We start from the raw sequence: 16,100 nt of genomic DNA on the forward strand, positions 1-16,100 counted from the left end.
CAATAATGTAAAGTTTTAATTTATAAATATATAAATAAATTACTACTTTTTGGTGCTATCAGCAGCAAAAGAAAAAATGTAGATGGCAACAAAAGTATTTTATCAACCCATTAATAACTATCAACTACAATTACTTTTTCATCACACTCTCAAAGAGTATAATGACTGGTTCATTATATCTCATTGAATGTTATATTACACAAATATTAAAACTCAAATACAAGTTAATAAACCCACAATACTTGTAACCCAAAAAAATAAACCCACAATACCTATTAACTCGTATTTTAGTTTTACTATTTGGTGTTAGTTAAATATTCACATTAATATTGATAGTTATTAATAAAATAATTTAGTAAAATAAAATATTTTTATTTTTATTATAAAATATCTTAAATATCATATGGAATTTTTTTTATAATTAAGGATGGAAGTCGAGGAAGAAGGAGGAGAAAGAAAAATGAACATCCTAACTAGGTTATCACCTTCATAGTGGAAATGCTATTAAAAATGAAAAAAAAAAACAATGCTTACAAAAAGTCATACAACACCATAAAAATATGCACAAAAAATTAACAAAAACAATAATGGAACCACTAAATAAATTGATAAAATAATAAATATTAATGGATCCAAAAAGAAGAAGATGGATGGTGGGTTTAGTGATGTAAGAAATAGTTACATGATAAATTACTAAGAGAGGGAATCAAAATTGATTGATGAGCCATATATTTAGAAAAAATGAATCTCATTAATATTTATATATTAACTAGCAAAACATTAATAAAAGGAAAAAATCATTCATATTCTCATTCCATACATTCACTGCCTTCAACCAAACCCCCTAAAGTTCTTATAAATAAATTGATAAAAAAGATTAGCCACAAACAAGGAGAAGACAAAATGTGCCTAGCAAGAGTATTCACAAACATGATTCCCTTCCCGATAAATGTGAGAGACCACCACTTACATTTTTTACTTGAAAATTAGTAATACATCCAATTCTGTAGAGTCGGCTTCTATTCATAAACGGTTTCAATTATATATTTTTTAAATTAAATAGGAGAGAGAAAGAGATAGTATAAAAAAACAAATAATTTTTTTAAAACATATAAAAATTTATTTTCAATATATAAAACAATTGTATTTTAAGTATGGTATTAAGGCCCAGGTACCAAATTGAAAAAAGCTAAAATTCAGGTATTGTAGACGAACTTTATCTCTGATAAGTAATGGTAAATTAACATTCTAAGAAATTTTTAATTATCAAAATTTTGTTTTTTTTTTTATATCATTTTGGTAAAAGTAATTTTGAATGGGTTAATGATATAAGGGAGGTTTTGTGTTTGTAAGTTTTATGATGGGATAAAAAAATAGTTTACTCTAAATATTTTTTTGAAAGGATAAGATTTATTATTTGAAGAAAGAAAATAGATTTATGTGGAAATACTAAAAGAGGGAAGAGAGTTTGAGACATGAGTCAGAGCAACACTCATGCGTTGTGTCAAATCATTGTTACTTTAACCCTGGTGTACTTTAGGCCACACAATTTCAGCACTGAACAAGGTGGTATCATCATCGTACAATTTGATTTTCATTTTTAAAACGTTTCCATCTTACAACTGTTTGTAATTGAATCCGTACCTGAGCTCTTAATCATATGTGAGCTCTAATATATAAACAAATCAACAATCAATTTGGGTATACAGTGCTTTTTTCATTTTCATCCACTTTCAAATGGCCTTTCTTCTATCTTCCCCAATTCTTAATTTCTCTTTTCCCAAACTGAAACATAAAACTATTGACACTACTAAATCTAAAGCACTATGCACTCTTAATCCAAATATTTGCACTCAAAGTATCGTCAGACGATCTGCAAATTACAAACCTACCATTTGGGATTCTGATTTTGTGCTTTCCTTGAGGAGTCCATATATGGTATCTATATTTATATATATTTATACAACTATCTTAGTTGCATTTTTCTTTCCTTTCTAAAATATAGACTTAATCTTTTATATATAATGCAGGAGGATAAGTATACAAATAGTATTAGAAAGCTCAAGGAAGAAATGAAGATGATGCTCACCAAATCCATAACTCCTTTGGATCAACTTGAGCTCATTGACATTTTACAAAGACTTGGATTAGCATATCATTTCCAAGATCAAATATATGGAATTCTGACGAGTATTTTCAATAAAAAACATAGTGATAAATCAATCAAGAAAGACCTGCACTCCACAGCTCTTGAATTTAGACTCTTAAGACAACATGGGTTTAACATATCTCAAGGTAATTACATATATAAATATATTTGATTTAATTTGTTTTTTTCCCCTTGAGAAAAGTCTGTGCTATATAAATTAGGGTAAATAATGTATTAGTATCCTACTTTTTACCTAATACATTATTTTGAAAAACATATTATAAGATTTCTAACTTTTGTTAATATTAACCATTGAGTCATTCTATCTAGTTTTTTTCGATTTTTAACCGAACATATCTTAGCTTTTAGGACAGACATAGTAGATACAAAATGACCATGTTACTCTGTTTTGTTCTGTCTGTCTGTTGATGCCAAATATAACGGTTAAAAATCTAAAGGACCAAAGGGTTAATTTTGATAAAAGATAGAGATCTTGTAATGTGTTTTTCAAAATAGGGAGACTAAATAGTGTGTTAGGTAAAAAGTAGAGGACTAATAAATTATTTACCCTGTAAATTATCACACTCAATTTATCAATTTTGATTAAATTACAAAAGTTAATTAATGTCCAGAGATATTTGGTGATTTTCAAGAGGAGGTTGGGAAGTTTAAAACAGATCTGTATGAGGATTATAAGGGCATGCTATCATTGTATGAGGCCTCATTCTTTTCAGAAGGAGGTGAGAATATGTTAGAAGCAGCAAGAGAATTTGCATACAATAATCTAAGAAAACATATTCAGCAAAATCAAGAAATTGACCCGTATTATGCAAAATTAATAAATCATGCTTTGGAGCTCCCACTTCATTGGAGAATGCAAAGGTTGGAAAGCAGGTGGTTCATAGATATGTATGAGATTAAACAAGGCATGGATGCTCGTATCCTAGAGCTTGCTAAATTAGATTTCAACAATGTCCAAGCAACATACCAGGCTGATCTTCAATACGCCTCATGGTTGGTAATTAATCTCATCTAATTATATATTCTTAATGATATCATCGTACCAATAATTAAATTTTTTCTCTCACAAATTAAAGTTGGTGGAAGAGTACATGTCTTGCTAAGAAGCTAAGCTTCATAAGAGACGGGATAGTGGAGAACTTCTTATGGGCAGTAGGAGAGAACTATGAGCCACAATTCGGATATTGCAGAAGAATGTGCACCAAAATTAATGCATTGATAACTGCTATTGATGACATTTATGACGTTTATGGGACATTGGAGGAACTTCAATTGTTTACTGATGCTGTTCAAAGGTTGATTGCCCATTAATGATCTGTATATATTCTCAACATATACAAATATTGAAAAATTTACATATTTTCTATGATTTCAGATGGGATGTGAATGAAATTGAACAACTTCCGGACTATATGAAGATATGTTTTGTAGCTCTTCATAATACAATCAACGAAATAGGTTATGATGTGCTTAAGGAACAAGGATTTCATATCATTCCCTACTTGAAGAAAGCTGTAAGTTTCAATATTAATGTTGTTTCTTAACATTATTATTCGATTCATTAATTAATAACATCAATGACTATATGGTTCAGTGGGTAGATCTATGTGAAGCGTACTTATCCGAAGCTAAATGGTATCATAGCAGATATACACCAACATTCCAAGAGTACACTGAAAATGCAAGGATTTCTATTTCGGGTCCCCTTGTATTAGTCCATACATTTTTTCTTACCCACGATAAAATCACAACTGATAGCTTGAAATGTCTAAAGGAGTATCCAGAGATAGTGCGGTTGTCATCTATGGTTGTTCGACTAGCAAATGATCTAGTAACACCTTCTGTAAGCATTCATCTTCTACATTTTATCTCTCTTTGTGTATATATATATACCCACATACATAAAGTAATTGGGTGTGATTGACTGATCAGGATGAATTAAAGAGAGATGTTCCAAAATCAATACAATGCTATATGAATGAAAGTGGAGCTTCCGAAGAAGAAGCACGCCAACATATTCGATCTTTAATTAGAGAGACATGGAAGAAGATGAACAAACAAGGGCGTGTAGACTCTCCGTTGCTATCCAAAGCGTTTATTGCCGCAGCAATGGACCTAGCTCGGATTGCACAATGCATGTACCAATATGGAGATGGACATGAGGTTCATGAATGTGAAACCAATGATCGCGTTTTTTCGCTACTTGTTCAACCTATTCCTATTTAGCTAGGATGTTGTATTTATTTCATAATAATTATTAATTGATGATGTAGAAATTGAAAAATGTAGTTGTTAAAAAAATAAGGGCAAAGTACAAAAATAATGTTTGTGGTTTGCCTTATTTACAAATAGAGGTCCGTGGTTTAAAAGTTTGTAAATGGAGATATGTGCTATGATTTAATTTACAAAATAAGGTATTTCAGATTGCATTGTAATGTTTTGATGCAAACAATAAAATTTTTATTTTATTTTTTTAATTACATTTATATATTGACAAAACACATACTCAAAAATTAAACTGCAGTTGTGTAAAATGAACTTCAATATCAATTTTAGTTCATAAACCGTGAAATTAGTAAAAAACGTAAAATCCCAACATGGAGATGGGCATGAGATTAATGTGAAACCAATATGGAGATGGGCATGAGATTAATGTGAAACCAATGATCATGTTTTTTCGCCCTACTTAGCTAGGATCTTGTATTTATTTCATATATAATCAATATTAATTGATGATGTAGAAATTGAAGAATGTAGTGTTAGAAAAAATAAACTTAACTTTTTAATTACAAAATAAATAAATAGTGAACCATGTACGATGTTGGTTAGGAAATCTCAACTTGTGGCAAGAATTGAATTAAGAAAATGATAGGAAATCTGAAATTTGTGGTGTGTGTGAGTAAAAATGTTCAATCAAATATGTAATCAACATTTATGGTAAAAATTAAGATAATGGATTTGTGGAGTTGGTATCTTAGGTGGGCTTATAACTGTTTGATAAATATTAAAAAAAAAAAAATAAGTACTGAATTTAAAAATATTAATTAATAATGTTCAATTTAAAATCTTAAGTTAATTCTCTTGACTTACTAGAATACGTGATTTTGTGACTTAACTGAAATATTTAAATTGTGTTATCAAATAAGCTTAAACCCAATAAACATTTAAAATATTAATCTTAAGTACTGAAACTGGTTATCAAACGGGCCACATGAAGCTTTATATTTCGGGGATTGTTAGCAGAGCAATAGAAAAGAAAATCTTATTTGTTTGATTGACTTGTGAAATTATTCACACATTCATTAGTTCTTCCATTTCCACAATACTTTTATATTAATGTATTTTTATATTACTTTATTTTTCTTCCTCCAACAAATGGCACCAGAATAGTAGCAGAGCCTAGGTTATGAGAGTTGTGAACATTTTATTTTTTCACAAAAAGAAAATTAATTTTTTTTTCCTTAAATTGACTGTTTGAGAGACCATATTAAGAAATGGGAGGCAATTCTAGCATCTCCTTTCACTCCCCTTAGCTTACAAAAACCAACTATACAAGTTGGTGCATACAACATGAAAGCTTTATAGTCAGCTTGACTGTGCCCCACCTCACCACAGGCGAAACACTTTCTTCCACTAGGGCATACACCTACTGGGCTGCTGCCTTATCCTCGCCTTGATTTCTATTTGTGAACCCACCTAAACTACACTAGTTGAAAAAATGCTATTAGTGACGCCCCAATAGCGGCGGTTTCGTAACGTACATCGCTAATAGCTATCAATAGCGACAGTCAATAAAACGAGCGTCACAAATGACTAAAAATAGCAACGCACTACATGTGTTGCAATTAATGGGCCAAAAGCGGCAATCGTAGACAAACTGCGTCACTATTGACCATTAAAGTATCAATAACGACACACATTATCTATAAGTTCGCTATTTATGAGATAATGTGACACTCATAAATAATGTGCGTCGCTATTGACCTTTATATAATTTCCTAATCGAAATGAATTTATTAATAGTGATGCCATGCTCGTAGTAACATGCGTCGCTATTGGCACTTACGGAAATTTTCTAATTTAAATAGATCAATAGTGACCCACTTGGGGAGCATGCTGTGGATATTGAAAGTGCACAATGGATGGAAAAGGAATACGAGTTAAGATTACCGCTGTAGACACCGAACCACCGAGGGAAAGAGGAGGAAAACATGCTTAAAATCCACCACCACCACCACCATAACCAGCATTCCAAGCTCTATCAATTACTTATGGTTGTCCCTTCCCGTTTCACACAGTGAATGAAGGTAAACGATTTCAATACATCTCTAGTACACATTACACACAGTTTCATGTGTTTGGTTTGGAATTTCTGGTGCAACGGGGATAACACGTATTATTTGGGGAATAATTGAAGGTTGTAGCTTGAGATTATTTTTCAAAAACCGAATTTAAAGTTTACCCATCCTTGGTGACCAAATGTTATACCACCATGAAGATGTTGGAAAAAACAGAGAACAATATAGGAAAAAGGAGGACAATATTAAACCAGAATTGAGCAGTCAACTTACTTGATTAATTCATGAAATGGAGGTGCCTTTTATAGGCTTACAAAGAAATTGAATACGTAAAAAATTGAATTGATCTGAACTAATTTTAGATTTATTAGATACTATAACAGTAATAAAATCTGGCACAAAATCTGGAACAAAATCTGGAACAGCTGTAACAGAAAATTAGCAGAATTCTACTTTGAATTAGTCTTCAACATGCCCCAGTAATTCAAAGTTAGTAACTCCAAGTAATTCCCGAAAATAGTAAAACTTGTCTTGTGGTAACGATTTTGTAAGTATGTTAGCCAAATTCACATGAGTACTGCAGTACTGTAAAGTTATCTCTTCTTGTGCAACCAAATCGCGGATGAAATGCAAACGAGTATCAATATGCTTAGTCCTGCTGTGGTATGATGGATTTTTTGTCATGGCAATTGTAGCTTTGTTGTCACAAAATATTGTTGCTGCTCCATTTTGTTTCTGTCCAATATCAGCTAGCATTCTCCTCAACCAAATGGCTTGACAAGCTGCTGAAGTTGCTGCAATATATTTAGCTTCGGAAGATGACAATGCTGTTGAGGCTTGCTTCTTCGAGCTCCAAGTGATTGCTCTTGTTCCTAATGTGAAAACATTGGCTGAAATTCTTTTTCTATCTTCCAATGAGCTTGCAAAATCACTATCTGTGAATCCATACAACCTGGCACTTGAGGTCTTTGAGTACCAAATCCCATAATCAATTGTTCTAGCAATATAACGAAGAACCCTTTTTGCAGCTCCAAAATGAATTGCTGATGGATGTTGCATAAACCTGGAAATTATACCAATAGAGAAGGCAATGTCAGGTCTAGTATGCGTTACATAGATTAAGCCTCCCACCAAACTTCTGAATTTGTTAGCATCAATCTTCTCTGCTCCATCATCTTGCTGCAGTTTTTCATTGAGATTCATGGGTGTAGCTGCAGGATTACAATTAAGCATCCCAAACTTCTTGAGTAGATCCATTGCATATTTCCTTTGAGTGATAAAGATTCCATCTTCTGCTTGATGAACTTCAAGGCCTAGAAAATAATGCAGCAATCCCATATCTGACATTTCAAACTTGCTCTTCATATGAGATTTAAATTCAATCAACAAGGAATTAGAAGAACTAGTATAAATGATATCATCAACGTAAAGGCAAACGATGATCAAATCATTTTTACCTCCTTTTTTCACATATAAGGTGGGTTCATTCTCACTTCTTATAAACCCATTTTGTCGAAAGAATCCATCAATTTTACTGTACCATGCCCGAGGAGCTTGCTTCAACCCATACAATGCCTTTTTTAGTCTGTATACCTTAGTTTCATGTCCTTCCATCACAAAACCTTCTGGTTGGGCTACATATACCTCCTCTTCTAATTCTCCATTCAAGAATGCCGACTTAACATCAAATTGATAAACTGGCCATTGCACTTGTGCCGCAAATGCTAGAACTGTTCTCACTGTCTCAAATCGGGCTACTGGAGAGAATGTTTCTTCAAAGTCGATGCTATGTTGCTGCGCATAGCCTTTCGCCACAAGTCGAGCTTTGTGTTTTTGTATATTTCCATTAGCATCGAACTTTGTTTTAAAGATCCACTTCAAGCCAATCACGTTCTTTTCATCAGGCATCTCAACTAGCTCCCATGTTTCATTCTTTTCAATGGCCATGAGTTCGTCATTCATTGCTTTTCTCCACTCCTCTTTTTGTGCTGCATCTTTATAAGTTGTGGGATCCGAAACAATTAAAGCAAATGCACAAGTTTCATATATTTCTCTTAAGGATTTGAATTTCCTTAGAGGGGTCTCATCACTTTGAGAAGATAGGCTCCTGCTACTTTGATTTTTTGGTGTGGAACTTGTGGAGGTATTGCTGTTTGGTGTTGAAGGAGAGGAACTTATTGAATTTTCTGGTGGAAAATCAGAATTTGCTGGTGAGGAGTCTGAATTTGCTGGTGGAAAATCTGAATTCTCAATTGTTGAATCTATAATTTGAATTTCTGCATTGCTGTTGTTCCACTTCCATTTTGCATCTTCATCAAACACTACATTTCTGCTAATTATCACTTTGCCACTAAAGGGGTTATATAGCCGATATGCTTTGGATTGAGAACAATAACCAATGAAAATATATTTTTCAGATTTCTCATCTAGTTTACTTCGTTTTTGAGAATTCACCAAAGCATATGCAATACAACCAAAAATGCGCAAGTGACTTACCGAAGGCTTTATACCGCTCCAGGACTCAAAAGGTGTTTGATTCAGCACAGCCTTTGTTGGTGAAATGTTCAATAGATACACCGCAGTTGCAATTGCTTCTGCCCAATATTGATTTGGAATCCCCTTAGCTTTAAGTAAACTTCTAGCCATCTCAACAACTGTACGGTTCTTGCGTTCTGCTACCCCGTTCTGCTCTGGTGTGTATGGAGCCGTCAACTCCCTACGAATGCCATGCTCTTCACAGAATATGTTGAACTCATTAGATAAGAACTCGCCACCTCTATCAGTACGGAGCGTTTTGATGCAGGATTGGCTTTGTTTTTCAACAAGAGCTTTGAATTGCCTGAAATTCTCAAAAGCATCTGATTTGTTTTTCAAGAAATAAATCCAACTCATACGACTAAAGTCATCAATCAAAAGGAAGAAATAGCGACTTCCTCCAAATGATTCAGTGTTCATTGGACCACATAAATCAGCATGGACCAATTCAAGGCAATTTGAGGCTCTCCAAGCTCCATCAACTGGAAATGACCTTCGTATTTGTTTTCCATATACACAGCCTTCACACAGATCAATAGAATCAATTTTAGGCAGCCCAAAAACCATACCTTTATTATTCAACAGCTTCAGCCCATTCACGTTGAGATGTCCATACCGCAAATGCCATAGTTTGGACTCATTTGTTTCACCAACAGCCAATGCAAATTGTTCCATATTTGAAACTTCAAGTGGAAACATCTTGTTTTTGGTCATATGAACATTTGCCATTGTTCGTCCTGATTTTTTATCTTTAATAACACATGCTCCATCATCAAATATTACTGAGTATCCACTAGCCATCAATTGTCCTACACTCAACAAATTATGTGCAAGATTAGGAACAAATTGAACATCATGTAGAAGTTTCACTTTACCATGACTGGTTTTGATTGCTACTCTCCCTTTTCCTTCAACTTCAATATCTTTATTGTCACCAAGCTTGACATGCATCTTCTTAGTTTCATCTAGCTCTCTAAACATTTCTATAAGGCCCGACATATGATTGGAGCAGCCGCTATCTATAAACCACACTTCACTGGTAACATTATCATGTGAAAAATGGGCCATAAACAACTTACTTTCTTCTTCTTCTAATTCAGCATAATTGGCTTCTTCATCCTTGTACCAGCAATCTGCTTGGATATGCCCATATTTATTGCATCTGTAGCATTGTATGCCACTCCTATTGCCTCTGGCTCGTCCACGACCTCTGCCTCCACGATATGAACATTTGCTACGTTCATTCCATGGTGCTTTTTCTGACATTTTCTGATTGTAGGTCATCCCCTTCACTTGAAATGCCTTTGCTTCATCTATCTCAATGGATCTGTTCATCCTTGCTTCATGAGCTTGCAAAGAGCCCATTAGTTCATCAAATGAAAAAATCGATAGATCTTTAGATTCTTCAATTGCAGTTACTACATGATCAAACTTAGGAGTCAAACTCCTCAAAAATTTTGCAACAACAATTTGATCAGTTATTTGATCTCCGTATGATCTTATTTGAGAGATTATTGCCATTGCTCTAGACAAAAAATCTTGTACTGATTCATTGCTTTTCATGATTAAGAGTTTGGAGTTTCACAGCAATTACCTTTGACGAGCCTTGAAACTCTGTTTGCAGAGTCTTCCATGCTTGCTGTGAGGTTGTAGCTGCTGCAATTCTGGAGAATATTGTTTCATGAACTGCTTGTTGAATGAAGAACAATGCCTTAGAGTCCTTCTTTCTGTTTTCCCTCATTCGGCTCTCATCATCGTCTGGATCAGGAAATCCGTTTGAGACAAAATCCCAAAGGTCCTGGGATTTGAATAGCGTCTTCATTTTGATACTCCAGAATTCATAACTTTCTCCTTTGAAAATGGGAATGGCTGGTTGTGAGACACTCAATGAATTCACATTTGAAGCCATGGTGTTTGTGAATTTTTTTTATGAACCTGGCAGCTCTGATACCACAATGTTGGAAAAAACAGAGAACAATATAGGAAAAAGGAGGACAATATTAAACCAGAATTGAGCAGTCAACTTACTTGATTAATTGATGAAATGGAGGTGCCTTTTATAGGCTTACAAAGAAATTGAATACGTAACAAATTGAATTGATCTGAACTAATTTCAGATTTATTAGATACTATAACAGTAATAAAATCTGGCACAAAATCTGGCACAAAATCTGGAACAAAATCTGGAACAGCTGTAATAGAAAATCAGCAGAATTCTACTTTGAATTAGTCTTCAACAGAAGAATGTAATTGTAAATGGAGACCATGTCCTTCAATTTCAGACTGTTCAGAGATACATTTAGAGTAAATACAAAGTGGTTCTAGACTAAGTTAGGTTATCGGGTGAGTAAGAACTCACAAACATTTTAGATTTACAATCCAATCTTATAAAAAAACCTTACTCTAAACCTTTTGCATATATTCATAGCTTTTATCTTTAGGGGAAAAGTAGAGAGGAATCAGGTGAACGAGTCGGAACTTCTTGTGCTTTACTGTTGTGAGAATGTCTTCGGGTGTGGTATCACATGAATCGTGGAGGACTCAATGAGGGACATGAAAAAAAAAGCAAAGAGCTCTCGGCCTCAGGCATGTGATTACCATATTTGCTGGGAGTTGGTTGGACCTAATTATTTTATAGGTTTGGCTTCGCTGAAATTGAAGATAATTGGGGCTGCTTTGCTCAAAACTGTAGACACAATCATGTGGGATGGTCCATCACACACTATCCCAAAACAAGGGCAATGATCCGATAAGGGCCAAGAAGAGGATCAACAGATGGATGAGGGATCCGACGGGGGACAATCTACGGACCCGGACTTCAACATTCACACGGAGTTCATGCAAATGAATGCCCACCTCTGCATGCTAGCCATTTCCAATGCTGAAACTCAATTCATTATCTAGGGATTTATTGATGGGTAAGCACGGGCAAATGAGCAATATGACAACTTCAACCATTTTGCCCAAATGTGTTGCCGAGACCATGACTACCCCTGGCCGCCTCCTCCGATGTTTTGAGACAATATCTTCTCTTTTTTATTTCCTTTTTTATTTTATGTATTTTTGGAATTAGTACTTTTTTGTTAGTGTGTTTAATTTATGTTAGTTTTTATTTGGTGTGTTTACTGAATTAGCGTTTTTATTAAGTTAGAAAACTTATAGTGTTTTTATTATTGTTGGTTTTAATTTATTATTACATTAACGCATAACATCATGAAAATTTGAGCCCGTCTAATAATTAGAAACACCACATAGTAAAGACATGTATAATAAATACTCCACACATAGTAAAGACGCCACACGGCGTGTCATATTTCCCACACGCCGTGTGGAATGGCAAAAGGGAAACAAAATTTTCCCTGCATTTCACGCGGTGTAGGAATATGACACAAAGTGTGGAGTCTTTCATTAATAACAATGCACTTGAACAATGTGCATCGCTATTGACTGTAATTTTGTCAATAGCAACCCGCATCACTACAGACTCCATACGACGTGTTATGTTTCCGACACACCGTGTGGATTGGCAAAAGGGAAACAATAATTTCTCTATGATTCACACGGCATGTGGTAATATGACACGTGGTATGGAGTGTTTTATCAATACCGATGCACATGTCCAATGCGCTTTGCTATTGACTCTCACACAGCGTGAGTCTCACGATTGCGACACACGTGTCAGATCAAATGAGTTCATCGAAACCCTTACAACTCTCAACTTCTTCTTTCTCACCTTAACCCTATTGAAATTACAACACCAACTTACAATAATTAGTCTCTAGAATATTCAAGGTATATCATTAGTCAAATATTAGTCAAAAATATCTATGCATTATTTATGCATCTAGAAGGTTTGAAAAATATCAATTAATAATTGATTGATACCCAATCAAATTTGTGGTTATGAATTAGATGGGTAACCGACCTAACTTGCTATAAATTGGAAACAAAGGTTTGATGGGTGAATGTAAGAGAGAGAAGAGAACAAGCATGAGTGTTTGAGTTTATTAGAGTTGTGAGTGGGTGAGCAAGTATTGGATTGTAATATATTTTTGTATAAGAGTTTTAATTATGTATATAAGTTTTATTCAATTCAGTCCTTCACTTTATTCAACAAGTGGTATCAGAGCGGGCGATCAGGGACCGGTACGTGGTCGAGTGCAAGCAAACGGTTAGGGACCGGGAGTCGGGTGCTTCGAAAGTTCGCGATCCGGGATCGTGGTGATACGAGGTATTTTTAACGCGCAGTCCGGGACTGTAAAAATTATTGGTCGGTGTTACTTGGTTAATTAAAGGAAATAACCAAGTCATGATGACAGACATGTCTACCTCGATAAGCACTCTGGAAAAACTCAATAATAATAATTATAGTACTTGGAGTACTCGTATGTAATTTTATCTGCTCGGCCAAGATTTGTGGGAGATTGTTGGAGGAAACGAAACAGCGCCTCCGATGGAACAAAATTACCTTAAGAAATGGAAGGTCAAGCGTGGTAAAGCTATGTATGCTTTATCAATTTCGGTGGAGGACGATTTGCTGCAACGCATCAAGGATGCCAAAACCTCAAAGGAGGCATGGGACACTCTAGCAGAATTATTTGCAAAGAAAAATGATGCCAAGCTCCAACAACTCGAGAACGGGTTACTGTCAGTCTCGCAACAAGATATGACGGTGAGTGAATACTTTACTAAAGTTAAAACTTTATGGAAAGAAATTTCAAAATTGGATCCTGAAAATAAAATTACTGAAACAAGAATGAGAAGAATAATAGTCCATGGGTTGCGTCCCGAATTTAACGCGCTTGTTATGACAACCCGTGGATGGGCTAAAGAGCCAAATTTAAATGAATTGGAAAATATTTTGGCTAATCAAGAGGCCCTGGACAAACAAATGTCTAAAGTCTCAGTTAATGATGACGATAAAGCTCTTTTTAGTAATAAAGAGAGAAAGAATCCAACAACCGCGAGATCGAGGTTCGGAGAAAGATCTAAAGAAGACATATGGCAGAAAATTCCACAAAGAAGGAGTTGGCAACAAGGGGGAGCTCACCACACTCACAACCATAATGAAGAGGACGAGAAGTCGTATCGATGAAAGAACAACCAGTTCTATGTTTGTGGCAAAAAAGGTCACTATGCACGAGATTGCTGGTACAGAAAAGTAGAAGGCAACATCGTTACATCCACACACACTCAAGAAGGAAGCGAAGAAGAATGGGATTTCCAAGCTTCAAGTGCCATGGTAGAGCCGATGTTATTTGATCCAGTCAGATCATCCATAGAAGATGGAAGAAAGAGCAAGTGTTTGTTGATGGGCAGCAAAAGGAGGAGGAACTAATAAGGCACCTGGGTTGCCTTCAGCTCCTCAACTCTAAACAAAAGATTGAAGATCGTGGTGGTGATGAGGAACCACTCGAGGAGCGTTCCAATGAGGAAAGGAACAAGAGAGATGTTCGAAATGAGTCACCGACTTCATGCGAAACGCCACCAGTCAAAAGAGAGGCGAAGCGTCAACAACAAGTAATGACAAAGACGGTGTCATGAAAAGGGAAGATGGCGAAGAATAAGCCAACAGGTTCACCAAAATGGTTGTCACCCAAGGAGAGAGTGAAGTCTATGCCAATGCAGATGCCCAAGGTTCAAAAGCCAAAGCAGACAGTGGAGCGCAAGGCGAACATAGCTAAAAATGAAGTTGTTACGTCGAGAAAATATAAGCAAGGTGCTTACAGCCAACAAAGGTTCACCAAAAAGGCAATCATCAAGGAAATGGCTTTGTTGGAAGCTCTAGTCAAGAGCTTGAGTGAACTAGCTAAGTTAGGAAAGGCTTGGCAATATTGGCTAGAAGGACGACGACGACAATCGAAGAGAGATTACAAGTATGCGACGAGGCGACGTAGGTTGAGGGAACCCAACAAGGAAGAGTGCGGCAATCCCAATGGAGTGAGAAAACCCAATCGTGTTATAAACGACAAAGAAAAGTGTGAACAAGTCGTGTTTGGTAAAGGAATACAAGTGATCAAAGAAGATATGATAAAAGAGCCTACAGCACACAGAGGAGCATCTTTAAGCATAGAATGGAAAAATGTTATGAAAGAAGATTTCAGAAAAGTCACTTGGAATGGCTAGCATGTACGAGACATTGTAAGTCGGTATTGAGGGGGAGTATTGAAATTACAACACCAACTTACAATAATTAGTCTCTAGAATATTCAAGGTATATCATTAGTCAAATATTAGTCAAAAATATCTATGCATATTATTTATGCATCTAGAAGGTTTGAAAAATATCAATTAATAATTGATTGATACCCAATCAAATTTGTGGTTATGAATTAGATGGGTAACCGACCTAACTTGCTATAAATTGGAAACAAAGGTTTTATGAGTGAATGTAAGAGAGAGTAGAGAACAAGCATGAGTGTTTGAGTTTATTAGAGTTATGAGTGGGTGAGCAAGTATTGGATTGAAATATATTTTTGTATAAGAGTTTTAATTATGTATAAATAAAAATAAGTTTTATTCAATTCAGTCGTTCACTTTATTCAACAAACCTTAGATAATTAGTCGAGAGCTCACTTCTTCACTCTCACCTAAACTATAAACTTCTCACATCACCTAAACCCTTACAAACTCTCAAGTTCTTTACTTTAATCAACATGGTGACCTTTGATGGATTTGGTTGCGATAAGTTGAAATCATCATTAGTCTTTGTCTTCGTCTAATTTTGGTTATGGTGGATTCTACTTTGGTTGCGGTGGCTTCACCTAATCTTGGTTACGAGGGCTTGGACTTTTGTTGTGGTGCCTTCTCAATCTCTAATTAATCTCCAGCTCATTTTGTCTTCTCCAATCATCACTACAACAAGAGGCAAACATGTGTGTAAGCTCTACAGTGTAATATTCTTCTTCTTCTTGTTAAGTCCTTTTTTTTGTCAATATTTTCAAATTTCTAGGACTTAATAGAATTTTTCGTTCAATCAGACATAGCTTGTTCATACCAGCCTCAAAACTTCTTGCTACTAAAACTCAATTTTAGAATCTTCTCACTAAATTGAACTTATCTATTTTCCGAGCGTGCTAAGATTTTATATAGAATCT

General features: G+C 35.0%; 1 protein-coding gene across 1 annotated transcript; it reads left to right on the forward strand.

Annotated features, from left to right (window-relative positions):
- Positions 1 to 1,650: 1,650 nt before the first annotated feature.
- On the forward strand, positions 1,651 to 4,592 carry LOC136230460 (terpene synthase 10-like). The gene is made up of 7 exons (XM_066019523.1): positions 1,651 to 1,938; positions 2,031 to 2,295; positions 2,782 to 3,163; positions 3,247 to 3,465; positions 3,546 to 3,684; positions 3,765 to 4,013; positions 4,103 to 4,592. Exons 1-7 carry the CDS (start codon positions 1,738 to 1,740, stop codon positions 4,394 to 4,396), a joined length of 1,749 nt encoding a protein of 582 aa, XP_065875595.1. The 5' UTR covers positions 1,651 to 1,737; the 3' UTR covers positions 4,397 to 4,592.
- The last annotated feature ends 11,508 nt before the right edge of the window (positions 4,593 to 16,100 follow it).

This window comes from Euphorbia lathyris, chromosome 5 (genome assembly GCF_963576675.1).
Source record: "Euphorbia lathyris chromosome 5, ddEupLath1.1, whole genome shotgun sequence".
Classification (NCBI taxonomy): domain Eukaryota; kingdom Viridiplantae; phylum Streptophyta; class Magnoliopsida; order Malpighiales; family Euphorbiaceae; genus Euphorbia; species Euphorbia lathyris.